We start from the raw sequence: 20,298 nt of genomic DNA on the forward strand, positions 1-20,298 counted from the left end.
GTTTTGTTAAATGGGTCTTGAATGTTACTGAGATTGCACTGCACGTGGTTTGGAACATAAATTATTTGACACAGGGATGTTGCACATGTGCAACAGTGTAGTGACACAACAGCAATGAGATCTAATAAACTAGTAATCTGGTAATTTTAATGCTGGCATAAAACTCTGGGCTTCTAGGTCAATAAAACACAATTCATGTGCTTCAAGCACATCTTGACATGATGGAATCTTTATGATATGTGTAGTCAGTAATTCTCCCATTAATTCTTTAATGCTGAAAGAGAGCTTGTTTGTTTTGCAATAGCTATTGTTCCTGGTAGAGAAATTACAGATGAAAGTTTAGTTTAACAGGTGCTTTCATAGTCCCTGTACAATGTAAGTATGGTGGGTTCACATATAATCTCTGTAAGAAATAGTTCCCTCTTAAAAAAAACAACTTATAAATGAGTAGTTTGCACATTTTTTCTGTCTTTTCCCTGTAAAGTTTATCATAGCAAAGGGGAGGACAAAATCAGCTTCTAGCACTGATGTTTGCTACAACAAATTTAATTTATAAACAAATCTGAGAGACTTTGTGGCTCTATCACTTAAGTGCCTGAGTGATTACTGTAGTGTCCGTGACGCAGATAATTCAGGATAATGTCTAGTGGTGTAGTTTTGACTGTGCTACAAGTACATTAAGCAGTATAACAATGGATGGGAAGACAAACCTCTGAAGTATCTCCTCTTAATAAGCGTGCTGTGATTCATGTGTTGCAGTACTTCAGCATAATAAGGCAAATTAAAGACAGAATCGAAGCTGTCTCTTAATTTCTTACAGATTTTCTATGTTTGTAGCATCTTATGTTTGTTTTCCTTCATTTAATTATTCACTCTCCTAGAGAGGATTATACCAGCTTTTCATTATAAACTTTCCCTGAAGATATGGAAGACAACCTCTTCTAATCTATCTAGAAGTTCAAAACAGTTTTCAGTCCTGGAAATAGATGTAAACAGCCTGAGCATAACATGTGAGGGTTTATTCCATCTTGACTGTCACAAGCTTGAAATGAAGCACTGGCAATTACCATAATGTGATCTCATTATCATTGATCCTTGTGCTAGCATCCCGGAAACTCTGTCATTAGAAGGGAACTACTTCCAGAACTGTTTGTAGATGCTCTGTAACCACTTGTTATCGATCGGATCATCAGTAACCACAGCAGTCACCTACTCATTAATTTAATCAGCGGTGGATAGCATTTGTGCTGCAAAGAATGAGATCTATTAAAAAAAAAGATAGAAATATTGACCAAAAGCTGGTTTTGTAGAAATCAGAGGGATTCAGCTTTCTATTTTTTCCCATTTCTAAGATAAACTCTGTCTGCCAAGGAAATACAGGAAAGTCTGAGATCTGCCCCTAGCAGGGAGCCTTCTGTAGCTTCAGGGCTTAGGCCCGAAATATTTAGGATTTGGTAGCTGTGTAACAGAGAGGAAACCTCAAGCAGGAACTATGTCTTTCTAATTGTATTTATTTAGGACATTTCTGTGTGTAGGAGCTTCTCTTTATGAATGGACATCTTGAAAGTAGTGTTTCTTCTGAGTAGTTTAATTCTGTAAAGGAGGTAATAAAAGATTCCAATGTATTTTTCCTTGCTTTAGGCAGAGGGTAGCAGGGGTTGATTGTGCTCTTTCTGTCTCTCTCTCTTTGGTTAAAGGTGATAATTGTGCCTGGACTCCTCTATGTAGCCGGCGTCAAGAGGCAGGACTATCTCCAGCTACATTAGAAACAGGTGAGGATCAGTTTTCTGAAGCAGGATCGTATCGGTTTCCTTCTTTTGTTTTAAAAAGAGTTAAAAGCTTCTGATAGAGAAACAAACTGTAGAAAATCTGGGGCAGAAAAGTCACTTACTAACAGCACACATATATGATGTACAATGCTGATGGGACTAGCCTTTGAGTGACAATAAATGCTGCAGATAAGTCCTCTATTCTGTTTAGCATTTTTGCTTTCTCTGTATTTCTTACTAATCTCTCTTGTATTATTCACTGCTTACAATATTTGAGGCCTAAAAATAAGGGGAACTTTATCCTTACAGCTGGGGGGAAGGGGGTAGGGCTGGGCCTAAACCATTGCAAGTTACATGTGTAACACTGAGCAGGTGGTGTTTCCCCTTACCATTAACATCAACGGGAGTCCCTGAAAGCAGAGGTAACAAAAATGTCTGTGATTTATGAAGTACTTTAATTACCCACCACTCATCCTAAATGCAGTCCTTGGTCATGGGAAAGAGTCTTACTCTTGACCCCTGGTTAAAATTACCCATTTTGCATGTTTTTGTTAGTCTTCAGACAAAACAGACGTTTGATGACAAAGTAAAAACTTCTGTGACAATATTTGTTTTGCTTTTTTCTTTTTCTGTTGTTTTTTTTTTTTTTCCTTTTTTTTAACTATTACTTTAAAGATATTCTTCCCCCCCTTTTTTAGTTCCTGATTCTGGTTCTCATATGGCTGCCTCTGCTTGTCAGCATTCTTTGAGCAGTTTCCCACCAACTGGAAAACAGAGGGATACAAGGAAAATTGGTCTACATCTAAAGCCAAAGGCTTTGCACACAGTCTCAAAAGAGCGACCACATTCTCTAGTGGACCTTAAGGCCTATAAAGACACAAAAATTTTAGTGGCGAAATTTTTGGAACATTCAAACTGTAATCTCCCTCCAGAAGTACGTCACGTAGTGAACAGCATACGATCCGTGATAAAATCCGATGAGAGACATATGGAAGAAGCCATCTTCAGTGCCAATATTATAGACCAGGTAGGCCATTTATGTTCTAAAGATTTGTTCCACCATGATAGACATAGAACTTTATTTAAATGTTTTTACAGTTTTAAGTACTTCAGACAATTCCTATAAAAGTTCTTTTATAGTGGTGCAGCTTTAGCGAGAAATAATTAGTATTTATTGGGCAGCAATGCATTTTACATTGAAACGCTCATAAATGCATTTAAAATTCTTCAGCTGGACCCTTTAATATCCAAGGAGATCTATAGGGAACTGATTTACACATCGATAACCATCCTTTCTCATTTCCAGTGTCTTTCTGCACTTGTGACTGTTCCATATGTGAATTTGTATTTACAAACAGAGACACACAGAACTGACTTGGATCTGTTGATTTTTCAGGCATAAGCTACTAGGTGGAAAGAATGGGTAGATACACAAGCAGGGCCACAATCTGCCAAAACAGAACAGTGTGGTTACCCTTACTCCTGGCCAGAAGAATGAGAATGACCCTTGCTATTGTCCTGGTTTTGGCTGGGATAGAGTTAATTTTCTTCATAGCAGCTGATATGAACAGCCTTGGGATGTTCAGTTCAGCACAAATCCAAAACATAGACTCATACTCCCAGCCAAAACCAGCACAGCTATTTTTAACAAAAAGAATTGAGAAATTGTGCTTTTCCAAATGAAGAAATAATGCATCTTCTCACCTTGAGTGAGAATAAAACAGACGCGAGGCTTGGAAGGAATCCTATAAAACAAGGGAATTAGTAGTGGCAGAAACTTTTATTATCTAATGCATGTTTAATAATACATCTTTTTTGCAGGAAGAAAGGTGATGAATCACCTCTTGCTAGTGTTGTTACCTGAATGACAGCTATAGAAATGAAGTTCCGTTTATGTTGTCGGGTTTGAAAAGCAGAATGCTCTTAGCACTGCCTAGCCACAGTCAGGTTGTCTGTAGGGTTTCCATGGAGCTGGACAGACAATTTAGGATACACGTTTGGGGACTGTTTCCTATAAATGAGGGAAACTGGGTAAGTGTTAAAATGGGATGTAAAAACACTTATGTGAGAGTTAAGCATGTGAGAGAGTTTGATGTGTAGCAGGAAACATACAGCACTCAGTAAAGGGGCTGCAAGATTGTTTTTGCTGCCTATGAGGTAGAACAAGGAAGCAGCACCGTATCAGTTACGTCTGTAGTCACACGGGTGAAAAGCAGTCCTATCATGACATACCTAAGAGTGTCAGTATGGAATTAAATTTTAACGCTTTTGCTGCTTTCCAAAATTTATAGGTCATTAAATACTCCAGGTTAGAAAGCTGAAAACAGTTTTCTTCAAATGAAAAAAGCATAGTTTTTCACAAAACAAAACAGTATAAAAAAATTTGAGGGTTTATGTAGATCATAAAACCAGAAACCAATGGCCCAATTTTTATCATGTGTCAATTTCTTAGATCCTAGGAGACATAAGTTTTTTTCACATTAAAGAAATAATTTTAGTAGTTATTTTTTACAGACAAACCCCATTATTAATTAGTGAAAGTCCAGGGTATCCCAGCAATGTACTTAAGAAGTCTCAGAATTTTTGGTAAAATAGTTGTATAATTCAGATTTGGAAGTAGCTCGACGGTTCTGTTAACACCAAAATGTTTACCAGGCTTACAGTGTTTTACTTCTCTTCCACCCTCAGCAGAGCTAGTGAAGCATCTCTTTCTCCTAAAAGAAACAGATGAGTTTAATCCGCTCCAGACTTAGATTTGTTAAAGATAAGGCAGAGCTGCCAGCTTTTCCACAGGTTTCCTTTTCATTCGTGTAGAGAGAAACAAATACTTGTTTGCGCCTTCGTGGAGTCAAGCCTACGGAACAGATCCGAGGCCTGATGCCTTCCAAGCCTGACTGTGCCTCCCTGTAAGAACACGGGAAGCGGGGGCGTCTCTGGATGGCCGCATAAACGCCCATCTCCTCTGGGAGAGTTCCAGCATTAGATCACTTAAATGAAATAATATTCAGGGACTGAACCTTTTACATGAAAGCATTTCTTACCCCATTTTCCCTGTTTTTCCTTCTCCATCCCTGCCCTTTTAAACAGGTGATTACAAGTTCCCAGCAGAATGTGAATACCTCTAGAAAGCGACTTCAAGAAGATCTTCATCTTCAGAGCTGTGGTGCTCTGAGCTCTCCAGTTGCCTTCTTACGTAGGTCCCATCTCACTCGCAGTTTAGAGCGGGACAGGCCTCACAGTTTAATTGGAGTTTGCCGGGAGACCATCCTTTGATAATATTCGCAGGTACGTGATTCCAGCAAAGAGAATTAAGGAAGAAACCAGGACTGGGAGAAATACAAGTAGTCGATGACTTAAAAAGGAAAAAGTGTCTTCCTTTGGAATTCCACTTTTTTCTAACAGCAGGAGGAGAACAGCTGTTTTTCTGAATGTCAATTTCAGCCCTGATTTTTTGCAAAATTTTAACTGATTTATTAGTAGAGTCATAACAAATGTTTTCCCAACCAGAAATGCATTTATTTCACTGTACTTTTATAGAAATGCTGCTGATGCTGCCGAGCATTTCTTGAAAACCATTGCAAAACCGCCAGGGTCTGGCTGTACAACTTAAAAGTTGTATTTATTTAATGTACCTCAAAGTGTTTTAACTATGATAAGTGTTTTAATAAAAAGTATTTCTGGACTTTGCTTTTTCAACAACTGATTTGGATAGCAATGTAAAGGTGATTCATACACGCATACAGTACTGCTTCTAGTCCATTTTTCCAATGTCTTTCATGCCAGGCTAACTGGTCTGTCCTATGAAAACAGCCGCCCCCCCAGATGTTGCCGTTTAACTGACAGTAACGGCTGCAGCGTGGTTTATTTTTGCTTTGTTCCGAATGCTCGTGAGTTTATTCATGGTGTAGCATTGAAAACTGACGTTTAAGTACTCTGTGAGTTGTGACCAAAAGATGCATTAGGGAAGAACACTCTGAAATTCTGCGTTTCCAGAAAGCAGATTTCACAAACTTTTTTTACAAACACCATCTGAGAGGAAGTTAGATGAATTTTTATCTAGCAGAGCCTTGCACGTTTTTTCAAAAGAACTGTTACTCCAATTAGTAGTTTTGACAATTGTATTACTAAAACATGTCCCTGTAGTACTGCTGCATTTATGATTTATTTAACATTGCTCTTGAAAAAAAATAATCAAAAAGTAAATATCATTGACTCCGATTACCAGCATAAACACAGGTCTGCCAGCAACGTCTTCCAGTGCAAGCTTCATCCTGGCTTTCTCAGAGGAAACTGGAAAGGCCTTAAACAAAAGGTTCTCATAAAGAACCTACCACAGGTTGACGTTTCAGGGTTTTAATTTTTTTGCAGCAGTGCTTGTCAGTAGCGTTAAGTTTCCATTTGAGGTTTAATCATATACTGGTTTCCATTTGAGGTTTAATCATATACTGGTTTCATTTGTGTCACTCTGAGCTGGGCAGACATCCTGTGAAAAGGTCACAAAGGAATGTAGCTGAAGATGGGTAGTTTAAGTTTTACAGAATCATCCATTTTAATGTATTTTAATTATAGCACGCTTCTGTATCGATGTGAAGTTACAGTGACATCCAGTGGCAACCAGGTACGCTAATGGAAAGCATCTACTCTCACGATAATAATGACACACAAATTCCTAATTCAAGAGATTAATTCCTTTTAAAAGAATAATCTATGACCTTTGCAACTGCACTTAGATGAAGAATTAAATAATCTTCCACTTGGATTTTTTGATTATGTAAACTTACACAACAAACAAAATAAGCAAGCTTCCTTTATTATTTCAGATTTATTGGTGATAGTCGGTTAATTCTTTCCTAAGGTCAGTTGCATGCAACACATTACTCCTTGAAGTACAGTCATCTAAAGCTCTTTAGTTACTGCATGGTAAGGCTTCTTAAGTCACAGTGTATTTTCTTCAAGGCCTTGGCCAAAAAAAAAAAAAAAAAAGTGACAAAAAGTTACACCAATTAACATTTATCTCATAAGGAATACAACTTTACTACTAGGTTTTTTATCTACACACATTCTAATACTGCTGATGGTGCTAGGTTATTTGTCAAAACAATTTACATTCAGAACACATTGCCTTAGGAATAAGAATGCTTTATAAAAGACAGAAGCAGGTAAGCATGGCTTTCCCATTTTGAGCTAATATAAACAAAAAGGTAATATGCAAAAATAAAAGAAAAAAAAACCCAGCCCAACACATACGTTACACAACCTGTGCAATAAGTTATCCATGAAATAACTCTGTTAAATCATAAAAATCACAAGCATTAAAAATAAATATGTATCTAAATAAATATTTTGATTTTAATCTTGTGGCAATTATTCTTTATTTAGCATATGAAACACTTGTTACATGTTTATGTTCACACCTTGCCAAACAGTTACACTTGTCATAACAATACCGAGTACTACAGTGGTTTTCTTTACATTAGAATCTAAAAGTTTGAACTGCACACACTCCTTTTCACTGAAATACCATCTATTCGGCACCAGTTTAAAATTATGCAAAACCATCAGTATTGGACCACTTTATGGGACTGGGATTTTTTTTTTAAACTTGAGGCAGCCATAACTTTCACTAATTGCTTCTCTTTGCCATTTCCTGCAGTCTCATTCATCAAATATTCACATTCACCGCATTATCAAACAGGACAGACATACATACATCACTCCACATAAAGGTTACAAATAAATATGTTTTAACTTTTATGAGAAAAGAGTTTAGAAGATGTTGCAAAATACTTAAATGTTTTACAAAGATTTTTGTCAGTGATTATTGTCCTTGACCGTCCTTCTCATCGCTTTTTGGCAAAGAAATAAAAAGGAAGGAGAGAAAAGGCAGAGACACCTGTCTGTTCCTTGTTTCAGAGTCCTCAGGTCAGCTTCAAGGCCTTTCATTCATACAAAATACAAAATTCTCTTCAGCTATGAGGGCTTCAGCTTTGATGGCATCTTTTAGTTATTTTGCTGCAAGAGAGTCGTGTGCTAGATGTATAGGGGTGTCTCCTGCCCAGTCAGAAGCCTGAACATGGCAGCTGGCATAGTCTTCATATGGATCTGTCAATTGATTTACACAGACATTAACAGAATTGTTACCAGTTTAAAATAATCCATAAAGCCCAATCTGCCTCTCCCTGTGGTGTAAGTGCATTTGTTGTCCTAGTTTATATAGATGTGAATGGTTCAAAGTTCTCTGCTTCTAACAAGCTGGTTTTCTGTCTTTGCCATTTTTGTATGTTATTTTTTTAAATGACGACAGCAGGATGAAACATCATATAGCTTAAAAAGACACCTAAACACTTTCTATTGTTATACTCCAATTACAGCCCTTAAAAAAGAAGCAACACAAACCTCTCTGAAAAGTCATTCTGCTGTTCTGGTATTAACTGAACTTGGATTTTTCTTCTACCTTCCTTCCCTGCGGGAGTGCCAGTTCATACATATTTTCACCTAATGGGAGTACGATCCTCTGAACACAAAACTTGGACTTTATCAGCTGGTATTTAAATGCCAGTAAGCAGTTTGGTGGAACAGGTTCTCTCATGGTTAGTGCATTTAAGTTCTTTCTACAAGGAGAGCTGTGGTAAGTGTCAGAGGGACTTTACAGACTAACAGGATTAAAGGCGTCAGGTAATCGGAGCTGTCTCAGAAACGTGGTGACAGCTGTACGTACCGGTTGGATAACGCAAGAGGAAGGAAGGTGAACTGATAATACAGACCCGCACCATACGCTGCTTTGATATCTTGGTCTCCTCATGCTGAAAAAAGTTTCATACTGCCCTCATATGTTTGGTGAGATGTTCTGCAGCCAAGAGGTACCATAAAGGCACAGAGGTTCTGCTGAAATCTACAGCTTTGTTCCTGCCAACATGCATGTACCCTGTATTATTTTTCCAATATCGTTTTCCACAGGAAAACAAGTTATCTTTGATCTTTGGCAAAGGAACTAGTGGAAGATCTGGCCAGGGTTGCGTATGATACTACCACTAAATTCAGTAGGGACTTTGATAAACTGAAGGATCTTGTTCATTCATTGTTGATTTCTCTAAAATTACTGGAGAGAGATGTCTTAACTTATCCCCAAGGTAAGTTGGAAATGTTCAGTGGAAATGAAATTATTAAAATACATATCAATTTGAATCTCTCAGCTCTTTGAATATTGATTCATTTCTATGGCAGATGCTGTAGTGATAAGCCAAGAAACATTTTCATAGCAAACATGCTTGAGCAATTGGTGTAATTCAAACAGTAGGTTTGAGGTTTGGACTCATGCCAGGAACTCTTGAAAACAAGTGGAAAAATGCAGTGAATGTGCATCTAATTGTTAAAAAACATGTTCTGTTAATTGTTTGTTATTAGTGCTCAATTTCAAGTTAAAACGCGGTGGTTTTAATTAACTATGTTAAGACACTCTTTTCAACTGAAACATATTCTTTCAACAGTTTTAATTCCTTGATAAAGTATTTAATTGTTTTCTTACCTCTCCCACTGAATTAGACAATGCTTGTACTATCTTCTCATGAGCAGTAGCAACAACGCTTTGTCCATTGATCTCGATAATGCGATGTCCTACTCTCACCCCTCCCCTCTCAGCTATTCCACCTCGCATCAAGCTGCAAATCTGCCAAGAGAAAGCCAAGTTTATTAACGTGAAGAAATGCCTTAATGTAGCAGTTACTAGGATGTAATACATAATAATGAGTGGTGACACTGTAAGGATTCCAGAAAATACTTGTGGAAAGTCTTAAGCAATATTGTGAGTTTTTTAATGTTGGTTTGGTTGAGGTTGTGTTTTTTTTTTTTTTTAAATTTCCGCATATTACAATTTTTTTCATTCTCATGGGCTGGGAACACACAAATACCTAACACAGTGATACAGGTAGCTGCCATACAAAAGCGGAGTTAGGGGGAAGAGAGAAGTCTTATGTACAGTCAAGATAGGAGAATAAAGTGATTTTTAAATATTTCTGACTGTGCCACCTGGACTCTTTTCTGCAAAGTACCATACTATTCTTTCTGAATAATGAGAAATATAAACAGTGCTACAGTAAAAATTAATCTACAACAGTAATTTTTTCACTTACATGGAAAAAAACTGATATAAAGCTTAATCCTTAACCGTGCACAAATGCTAGTTTAGGCTGGAAAGGATGACGCCATGCAGACATTCTGTACTGAAAGCTGCTGATCTGTCAAAAGGGCCACAAAGATACAAGGAAGATATAAGGAAAGATCTATCTCAAAGGTCTAAGGAAGAAATTCTTCACTCTGAGGGTGGTGAGGCACTGGAACAGGTTGCCCAGAGTTGTGGCTGCCCCATCCCTGGAAGTGTTCAAGGCCCAGTTGGATGAGGCTTTGAGCAACCTGGTGTAGTGGATGATGGCCATGCCCGTGGCAGGGGCATTGGACTAGATGATCTTTAAAGGTCTCTTCCACCCAAACTGTTCTATGAATCTATGAACTGTGCAAGTTCCGTTTCTTTTTCCAGGCTGTTCTCAGCATAGTGAAGTATGGCAACTTGTTTCCTGTGCCTCTGCAGGTTGGAAAAGGGCACTCTGGTCTCCAGAGCCACTACTTTTCTCCATGTTTTACAGTGCTGCTGGCCATAGGGAGCTTAGGATGAAGAGGCAAGTCAGGCCACTGTTTCAACTGGCAGCTGCAGGTACCAGTAGAGAACTATGCACGGGTTTTGACTTTCATGTCCCCTACAATACGGGAATAATTCCACCAGAAGAATTACATTCACTAGGCACAGTCCCAGCAGACATTGCTACTTAACATGAGTCTGCGGTTGCCACGCATGGTGTGCAGGCAGAATGAAAAATCTCTGTCCAGAATGGAGAATCTGAAAGAATGTTTCCTCCTCAGCAACAGTATCTGTGCTGCGACAGGGCCCTCCCCGACAGTGCAGGGGGTATGTTGGATAGAAATGGCTGGGAAATGATTTCAAAAGACTAAGCTCATGTGGCACATGAGGCAGATAGTGTATAGCTTGAATCTCTGGAACAGAGCTTAGCAGTGCTGAGATTTACCTTTTATTTACTGAGAAAAACCTGTTCTTGGAGGAAAAGAAATGAGTGCTACAGCATCCAGCAATGGCTGTTTCTGCAGTTACTGTCAATGGTTAGAATCATATGCCCAAGAATAATTATTTGCTGAGATCTGGTAATTTGCTCAGAGGTAAATACAAGTACGACAAGAAGTGGCTTGTGTCCTAGTGAGTTTGTAATCTAATTCAGAAACACAGTAGGAAGGGAGATAGCCAAGCCGGAATACACTGAAGGTGAAACATTGTCTGTGGTTGACCAGAATCTTTTCTGTATGACACTATCAGTTTCCTTTAAATTCCTCTTCACAAACAACAATGCTATAAAAAACGAAATCCTTTCTTACTCAAAGTTCGGTTTGGCTTGATACGGGGAGTGAAAATATATGGCCTTTCTCAGCCTTCTTAAAAAACCACTTTCTCATGCAGTGAGACTTCTCTTCCACCACTCTATCACTAGTAGCTGAGTTTTACCTACTGTGGTTCATAAAGTATTTCTGATGAACTTTTATGGATAGAGGCACCATCAGGACCCTTCTCAGAATTGTGTCTTGAATTTCAGTCATGTACAATGCATTGTTTCTAATCATACAGCTGACAAGCGTACTACATAGATCGTCTCTTTTACAGGAAGCTTCTCAATTAACTCGCTGTTAGAGTTTGCTCCTTGCTGTTGGGGATTGTGTGCAGTAATCTGAAAGGACAAAAAGCCGAATGTGCCAAAAGAACCCCTGTAAAATATATTTTTCACAGTATAAAAGAAAATATAGAGATATCCTAATAGATACAGCCAGTTGAAATAAAAGCTTTCAGAGCAAATGGAAATGTGACCTCTCACCCCACTGGCATTGCAGGAAAAGATAACGGCTTGCGTGTTTAGCCAGAGCACCTTTCATTGTGTGGCTCTCAAAGCACTTTTAATACCGTCAGTGAATTTATTCTTTCTAACAGCCTCAGACATAGGAAGTGGTCTCTGCATTCAAGAATGGGATCTCTCTCCAGGGAAGGGAGTCGGCTTCCTTTTAGCAAGCATTAACTATTTTAACGAGGTAGGAAGATAAAAGAGACACAGAGCCCAAGTGGCTCTCTGGCCTCGCAGATCCCGTTACGGTAGGGACAGAATGCGGATGTAAAGAAATACACTGTACTTAAAGCAAACGTTTATGTGGCTCCTGTATTTGCAAGTGGCTGACTCAAAGCAGCCTTAACACTTTTGTCTCCAGCCAGTGGAGCTGTGGCAGAGCACGCTGGTGAGTTTAAGCTGAGCAGTACCACAAAGTAAATACGATCCTAATCAGCCAGGATTGCTTAGCCTGCTATACTTCTTCAACATGGTGACAGCTGTACTCCATTTACTGTGTAAGCTGAAGGGAAAACAAAAAAGAGGAAAGGTGTAAACTACTGGTTCAGTTCATTCTGCAGTGTCTTAGACAAGCTGTGGTGCATCACGTGTGAAACTTCAGTAGCTTCACAACCAGTTTTATTGCAGCTGCACATTGTGTAGCAAAACATTAAGGACAGAACAGTGCAAAAGCCAAACTAACTGTTTATTCTGTGTACATGCCTTAACTATACCCTATTAGACCAGGTTTCTCCTCATCTCACTCCTATATTACTCTATTTAAACCCTGTATGTTTTTTTTTCTCAGACAGTTTCAATAAATATAAACAAAGAAGGAAGAGTAACTGTCCATTCTGTTAAGTTTTGACCTCGCTTTACTATATTTTTAGATAGAATTGTGCTAGGCTAGAGATGGGGTACATACACTTCTTGGAGGAAGTGTCTGAGCTGTGAGGTCCAGACTGAGAAGTGGTGCATTATCAACAGTAAAAATACAACTGGTAGTACACAGATTTTTTCATAATCTAGGAAACAAGATAATGCTGTGATATGAGAGGACCACTTGTATTTAAAGATTGTAATTTTAAAAAGAAGTGTAATACAATGATTTTCAGGTGGTGGCTGATAGGTCACCTTATGTTCACCTCCTCATCACACAACTTTCATACCTGTTTCATATGTATGCACAATATTTTTTTTCTTAATGTTTTACAGTTCAAATTTTAGATTCCTTTTATAAATGTGATGAAGCTACATCAGTAGCTTTCAAGAGCCATGAAGACTATTTGCATCATTATTGCAAGCAGAATTTTGCAAAATTATCACTCTAGTTTATGTTGTTCTGTTCCCTAACCAGAACTTCCAAAATCTGGCACTCCTAGTGCTCCATGAAGCACAACTTCAGGCTTTGCATTAATTAAACTATACAGGATACACTAAAACAGTCACCTGCAGCAGCCCAGTTGCTGCATCTTCCTGACACCCCATGCAAGCAAAACCCACCTCAGACAGCACTTTTGTACATCCAGGTTGTTTACGGGCTGTTCACTGATATAATAATAGCTGAACATCCTGCACAGATGAGGTAGGCAGAGTGAAAAGGAACCACTGCAAAAGTGCTCTCAGAAAAGGCACAGAAATAAGCACCAGCTGCACACATAATGAGGTAATGGCATAGCAGCAGGAGACATTTAATTATACCCGTTCTGGCAAGCCCTTTCTTTCTTCACTGCGCTAATGCTGAGCCAACAAAGAATAAGGATGTTATTTCTGAGTCCCATCATAATTTATAACAATTGTTGGCGATTACAAAACCGGTTTTATAAAAGTTCAATGTCAAACTACCAGAGAGACACACTTCGCAGAGTTGTATTTTCAAATGTTAAGTGAGGGAGAGTTTATGTGAGGAAGGACTTACGGCCCACAAGCTTGTCTACACAGCAGCCTAACGAAAGATGCTCATCTCTGCTCTTTGTTCATTGGCTTTCCTGTTCAAACACGGACTATTCATAAATGAACCGTGTTTACAAGGCTTGCTTTTTTTGTTATCTGAGAAGGATTTTTATGCTGAATTTGGTAAACTTTATATTGGATGTCATTTAAAATGTTGCTCATTTAACTGGAATGAATTATGACCATCCAGTGTGGTGAATATGACAAACGGCCAGCAGACGGAGTGGGCACGCTACGAAAGAAAGCAACCACCGTCTGCAGAATTTACTCAAGTAAGGCTCCAGTTATGTAGATGATTAGCTGGGACAAGATGAATAGAGTCTCACTGACTCTGTAACTTGTAAAACCAGATGCCATCCCTTTCATCCTTTTTATCCCAAGACTTGAGATTTGCTAACACAGAGTGAACTACCAGCAATAACCATATCCACTTAACATATCCATACATGTGGGTGAAAGGGCACAGGCAAAGGAGGACAAACATACCACACACCTGATTTTTCTGTATTTTTTCATGGCCCTCTCTTTACTCACGTGTCAGCATTAATCTCAAACATGACAAATACTTTAAACTTCTGCTTCTGAAGGATGTCAACCTGGGGTCAGTATCATGTCAGAGTGCTTCCTGCTGGAGCAAGGCTCGTAGTGGTGTTCTTTATACCAGTCTCTGCTATGACCACAACATCATGTGTGATCTTAGGTAGGAACACTTAAAACTTAGGTACAATAATAACTTGGAAATAGCTACCAGAGCTGGAGATCCACTAATGAGCCATCTGTTTGCTAAAGCACGGTAAGACCCATAAACCATATCCTGTGGATTTACCTGCTACTCTTCCAAGGGTGGCAAACAGAAATCTGGCAACTTCAATCGATGAGTTTCACAGAACAGGGGACCAGAGCCCACAGTCTTTTGTGATGTGGTTTTCTGTGTGAGCAGCCTGATTATTTTTTTTCCTAGACTGGAGGAAGAGGAGATGGTGATGGTCCTGCACTACAGACAGTCCCTAATGCTAGTATCAGCCCCCAGAAAGGCCATGTGACTACCTGAGCTAGTTGTGTTGGGAGTTGGCTTTGGAAAGGTGTCAGAGAATGGCTTGGGAAGGAAGAACCACAAGAGGAGGACCCTAAGCTGCCCTGGGTAAGTGTTACCTGCCACATTCATTCTCCTGTTTGCTATTGTTACTACAGGGAAACGGCAGCATACAGAGAAGGGAAACCTGGGCCACCACCTATATAATTACTTGTAGTGAGAGGTGTTTAGTTTTAACCACAGGAGGTCACAACTACATTCCCTTGCCCACTACCATGTGATCCACATAAATTACGCACAGCAGTAGAAAAATTAAGTCTTAGTGAGTGTGTGCTGAAGTTTAAAAAAGAGAAACAGGATTAGAGATAAGATCAGAATGTTATAATTGTAAAAACCTGTTTCAGCGTAACTGTTTTCTTTGCAATTCTGGTGCACTAATGACAGAGTTATACATGAATTAGTTGATCCAGATACTGCACCAAACAATCTGGACTATAAATCTTGTGGCTGTATTATGTAAGAAAATCCCTCAAGAATGGCAGTGCTTGTTCTCCTGGTGTTGTTCATTTGCATTATATTACTCAGAGATGTGATTATAAGGTTGTAATTAAGGGATCACAGTACAAAAAGCATGGTCATGTGCACGGATTTTTTCAGTACTTTAGTGTGTTTCTTGAAAGAAAAAAAAAAAGAAAAAACCTCAAAACAATCACTGAGCACAGAAACTTACAATTCCATTCTGTACACTGAAGCCCAGCTGGTATTTTAAGTCCGGCCGTTTTATGAGGACAGTAGTAACAGGCGGACAGCTGACGATGTTCAGTTTGACTTGCGTCTGATTCTTGAGACCCTGTGAGATATTGGAAAAGTTAATATTTCTGAAATAGATCTTAATTTGCTCTTTCATTAGTGGTTTCCTAATTGCAAGAGTGCAAAGCAGCTGATCTGAGAAAGAACAACTAAAGTTAACAGAAGCCTGTTGTTAACTTAGAGATACATTTTTCTGTTTCATTTCTTTCCTAAGCTATTTGGCCCAACAAGACATATCAAAACTTTGTCTTTAGTTTCCATAGAAACTTCAAGGACGTTTTCAAGAAAAAACAAAGCTGACTACTGCACACCCTTTACCAGCATCTGGCTAGTTAATCTCCTGCTGCTGCTTTTGGTGAATCTGCACAGACATTACATTTAGTCTCAGCGACAAAAGGCAGTGCGTTCTGAGATTCCATCATGTCTGGGGAATCTTCGTGTACTCACTTGATCTGTCCTGTAGTTTACCAGTCTCCATCAATTTCATCTACATGGAGCCCAAAGAAGCATAGTAGATTTTAATCCTCGGACTTTAAATTGGAGGCTATGAGGAAGCCTCAAACTTTAAGATAGCTAAGTAACTTAATTTACGTAAGTTTTTCAGACCTGGCCTCGTTTGTTGTAGTCCAGTAACAAAGCTGCAGTCAAGTTCTCCAGTCCTAATTTTCTGTACGTTATTGCCCCCGAGTCTTTTGTTTCTAATTCTACTTTTTGTTAACAACAGATATTATTTTTTCTTTTTTCAGAGATATGAAAAATTGTACCTGCTGGAAATCTACAGGGTTACTTGTCAGAATATTACATCTCTGCTGGCTTACAATCTACAGCATATAGTTGTAAGTTTGGGGTACCTTTATGATCCCTTGGCATGTTGCAAGAGGTAGACCAACTAAACTGGTCCCATTAATGGACATAATTTGGTCTCCAATGCTTAGTTTTCCTGAACGTGCTGCAGGGCCTCCATTCATCATGTTAGCCAGGATAACGGTGGGTAGAATGGATCCCCATCCAGATTCCACAATCACTACCCCAAGAATTTCTCCCTTGTGTTTTTCTAGCTGGAGCTGCAATTAAAGAAGAAAAAAAAAAAAACAACAACGTTTTTTGCTTTGATTCATCTAAATTTGAGCACTTGCATCTCAGTAGTTCCTGAGTAACACCTAAAAATTACAAAATTAATTCTATTATTTGTAGTAACATGACTTCAAAAATGCTGTTAAAACTGTGTAACACGTACCTATTTCTTTTCAGGGGTATCCTCCACTTGTTTGTTGAAGGTCATATAGGTTCGTATAATAAGCAAAAAACTAACACATTGGTTAACTCTATAGAATGCACTGGAACTGAATACCAAATAAATGAATGCCAAAGAAGTTTTTATCCTTCTCGTTTTCTGGCCTGGAACACAGGCTTGAGTTCAGCTCCGCTTCTGCCATCACTGCTCAAGTTGTCTCTTGATCTCACGGTTTGTCTGTCCTTATTTTCAGGCAAGGATCTCTTGATTATTATTGTTGCTGTTATTACTATTATTATTTTTACTATTATTATTATTATTATTATTAACATTATTGGATATACTTGTGCATAGCATGTTAATCTAAGATTGCTGATGTAATGTAAATGACGACTTGAAAACACTTTATTGATACCCCGTGACTGCAAATGCATAAAACTATACATCAAATCATAACCTTTCTGTCTGCAGGTATAGGTGAAAAACGCTCTCTTCCCAAGAACACACATGCTGTACAAAAGACCCTGAAATGCTAGAAGAAATGAATATAAGTAGGAAAGCTGTGACTGAAGTATTAAGCAATTTGCAGTTCCTCTCGAAGTCAGATTGCTTTAGGACTCATCATAGAAACTCTGACCTTCGGAACGCAGGCCGAATCCCTATCCCGCTGCAGCAAAGTAAGACAAAGCAGATGTGGGTGCAACTGCACTTGCCGCACGCTGGTTTGCAGTGCCCAGTATTACAGTGACTTTCGTATGAAATGCAAAATGGGAAATATATGCTGTCATACACAAAGAATCCATTACATCCAAAATCAAATGTAAAGTTACAGTTGTGTAATTTGGGGCACTTAAGGGAAATTCATGCCTTTTCATGCATTATGAGTGTGAAACTCCATTTCATGCGGCAGTTTTGCTGGTGTTCTAATAGAGGAAGAGAAATTGGCCTGCTCAGTGCAACAGCATCCCAGACTCGTGGTCCTTGTATCTATTAGGTAAGAAATCACTTACAACATGCATTAAAATGGATTGTCATCTCTGTTTCTGTATCAATACGTTGGTAAAACATAAAAAAGATATTTCCGTGAGAACTACATTCCTCTGAAAAAATGGATCAATCTGAAATGAAATTCCAAAACTAGTTTACCTCTTTGCAGTTTTCTGAATTGGAAAAGTGTATGAGATCATCATTGTACATCTCTTGGGTATTGATGATGTCACTGTATTCTTTCTGACTGAGATCCTCTGGGTTAATTCCATTGGCTCTTAAAAACTCTTGGTAAGCCACGCTGAAAGCCTGACCGATTGACTGAGCTATCAGCTGTGCCTAGAATGTTAGAACAAAACACAGCTCAGAGAAAGGACTGATAAGCAGTTTACCACTGAAACCATGAGAAACAAGAGAGAGACTGGATTTTAAGACAAAGTCAAAATAAAGGATCCTGTAAAGTTGCTACGTTAGTATGGGTATAAAGTCATTTTAAGGTCAGTTGTACAGAAAGAATCCTTTACATCGAAAATCAAATTGCAAACTCCATTTAAAATCCCTGCTGGTCTCCTCTCATCAGTACTTGGCAGTAGCAAGCAGCCATATGCTATTGATGTACCCGTTCCAAGGAACACTGGAGAGCACTGGCTTTGTACCGATACAGAACAGAGCTTAAGAAAAGACTGTCACAAACCCTGTTTCTGATCACAGTATATTTGCAGGAGTGATGAGAGAACGGATGCTCTGCTTGCACATGCCTCCACGGACATGTATGCACTGGTGATTTGGGTGGTTGTGTCACCTGCTGCTTCTCCACCTTGGTTTTATAGGACTGAAAACACTGCTTCAACAAAACCATCTGCTCTCCTATTACTGCCGTGATACCTGTCTCGTATTCTCAGCAAACCAGTAATAGCCCTACTTAACCACTGCACATCTATGACAGCTATTCCCGTTAACACCTTGACTAGCAATGTCAGGGATGCTTTCGAGAATGCAGCCAGAGCCATGATTATAGCTTGTTAATGTTAAGAACAACTCTTCAAAATCCCCTGTGTCTTTATGAATTTTTGGAGCACTTACCTGCACATGCATTTTACTACAGTGTGCGATAAAAGGTGACTTCCCATTACAGTGGGCTGTATAGTGAGTACAATTAAGGAAACATTACAGTGACTGGTATTTGGATGTGTCAGAAATACATATACATTGGAAGAAATCTATGAAACCGATGATGATACTACTAACAACTTTGCACATTCAGCACACTGCAAAAGTCAACTAATTGAAGAATTACTTAACAGCCATAAAATTTACTTTCTTGTTCCACTAGATGGCAATGGAGCACAGAGAAACAGAAGTAGGCATAAGGAAAAGGAATTTGTAGTCAACATCTACCCTTCATTTTTTTGTAATTTTCCTATTCTGAGTTTATTGCAGCTCACAGGAGAATGCCATGTTGCATTTTGTATATTTGTGGTTTTCAGGAACTGTGTTCTGTCATCAGGGGATATGAGTAACTCCCAGCGATCTGAGGAGGAGTTAACTGCATCTTACAACATAACTTTCTTAAAATATTACTAATCAAACCTATAAAACTATTTGGAAATGCAATATGCTTTCTTAGACAGCAGGTATGTGCTAAATGCATTATGAATGGATAGGGTAGTCTGGACAACGTTGTAAATCTAAATCTTGCCATCTACCAATCATCTACGCAGGGTTTTCTTTGATGCTAAAGGGTGGTTTTCTTATTTCATTTGTGCTGCAGAACACAAAAGCACCAATCTGCTTGACTGGAAAATGATTTTACCACATCAAGGACATAATTAGCCTAGCCAGTCACAAACCGTTCCTTCATATTTTAAAATATCTTTTTGAATCTTACCAATATACCAATAGGTTTGTAGTAGTACAGTAGTACAGAAGTCATTGAGAACATTTTTATATTGTTCCATTATTCAAGTTTATCATCAGTCCTTACTGACTTCTTTTTTTCATCTCCAGTGCCATTGTTTTCTCTGTAGTTAGTCCTTTACCTCTATTCTACATTCTCAAAACCAACATGTTTATAGATGTGATATTCTATTACTGCTAGTAATAGCCAGTTCTCCCATCTTAATTTTACCTGTATCTCCGAGTTTTTATGAATGTTTATGGAAGCCTTCAGCATTATGCACAACTTGGAGATAATGTAATTAAGTTGTTTGAAAAGGTCACCCCAGCAAAGCAGTGGCAGAGCTGAGATAACTAGGTCTGAGAACAATCCCAGTCTAGCACTCTAACCTTTAGACAATGCCAGTTCTCCTTCACAGGCTTAATTGCTTTTAAATAATGAAAATTATTGCTTAGCTCAAAAAACATGCAATCTGTGAGTTAAGACTGTCTGAACTGAAGAACTCAATTCTCTTTGAGTTGGTATGACAGAAATTATAAAGCTATTCCTATGTAACGATGGTCAGGAATGTTTAGTACTGCCTCTTACTGATACCTGTATCTCAACTGTCAAGTTAGAAACAGACAACAACTTTTGCTTTTTCTGTTTTACTAGCTTGGTATTTTGTTCCGTAAATGTTTTAA

The 20,298-nt window shown here is 38.6% G+C and overlaps 2 protein-coding genes across 6 annotated transcripts in view; one reads left to right on the top strand and one right to left on the bottom strand.

Moving 5' to 3' along the window:
- ENTREP2 (endosomal transmembrane epsin interactor 2) overlaps positions 1-5,042 on the top strand; it is a 126,896-nt gene extending 121,854 nt beyond the window's left edge. For 3 of the 4 annotated variants that reach the window (XM_086620457.1, XM_086620460.1, XM_086620459.1), the window contains 3 exons: positions 1,698-1,772; positions 2,468-2,796; positions 4,857-5,042. In XM_086620457.1, coding sequence (XP_086476583.1) covers positions 1,698-1,772; positions 2,468-2,796; positions 4,857-5,042 — 590 coding nt within the window. Of the gene's footprint in view, positions 1-1,697; positions 1,773-2,467; positions 2,804-4,854 lie in introns of all 4 variants that reach the window. The other variant, XM_086620458.1, reaches the window with a different exon arrangement.
- A 2,637-nt stretch (positions 5,043-7,679) lies between these two features.
- Positions 7,680-20,298, bottom strand: part of APBA2 (amyloid beta precursor protein binding family A member 2) — a 94,810-nt gene continuing 82,191 nt past the window's right edge. For both annotated transcript variants that reach the window (XM_086620072.1, XM_086620073.1), the window contains 5 exons: positions 17,878-18,057; positions 16,349-16,561; positions 15,418-15,537; positions 9,295-9,435; positions 7,680-7,871 (listed from right to left, as the gene is read on the bottom strand). In XM_086620072.1, the coding sequence (XP_086476198.1) occupies positions 7,800-7,871; positions 9,295-9,435; positions 15,418-15,537; positions 16,349-16,561; positions 17,878-18,057 (726 nt within the window). In that variant the 3' untranslated portion in view covers positions 7,680-7,799. The remainder of the gene's footprint in view (positions 7,872-9,294; positions 9,436-15,417; positions 15,538-16,348; positions 16,562-17,877; positions 18,058-20,298) is intronic.

The sequence above is a fragment of the Tauraco erythrolophus genome, chromosome 14, assembly GCF_009769465.1.
Source record: "Tauraco erythrolophus isolate bTauEry1 chromosome 14, bTauEry1.pri, whole genome shotgun sequence".
NCBI lineage: Eukaryota > Metazoa > Chordata > Aves > Musophagiformes > Musophagidae > Tauraco > Tauraco erythrolophus.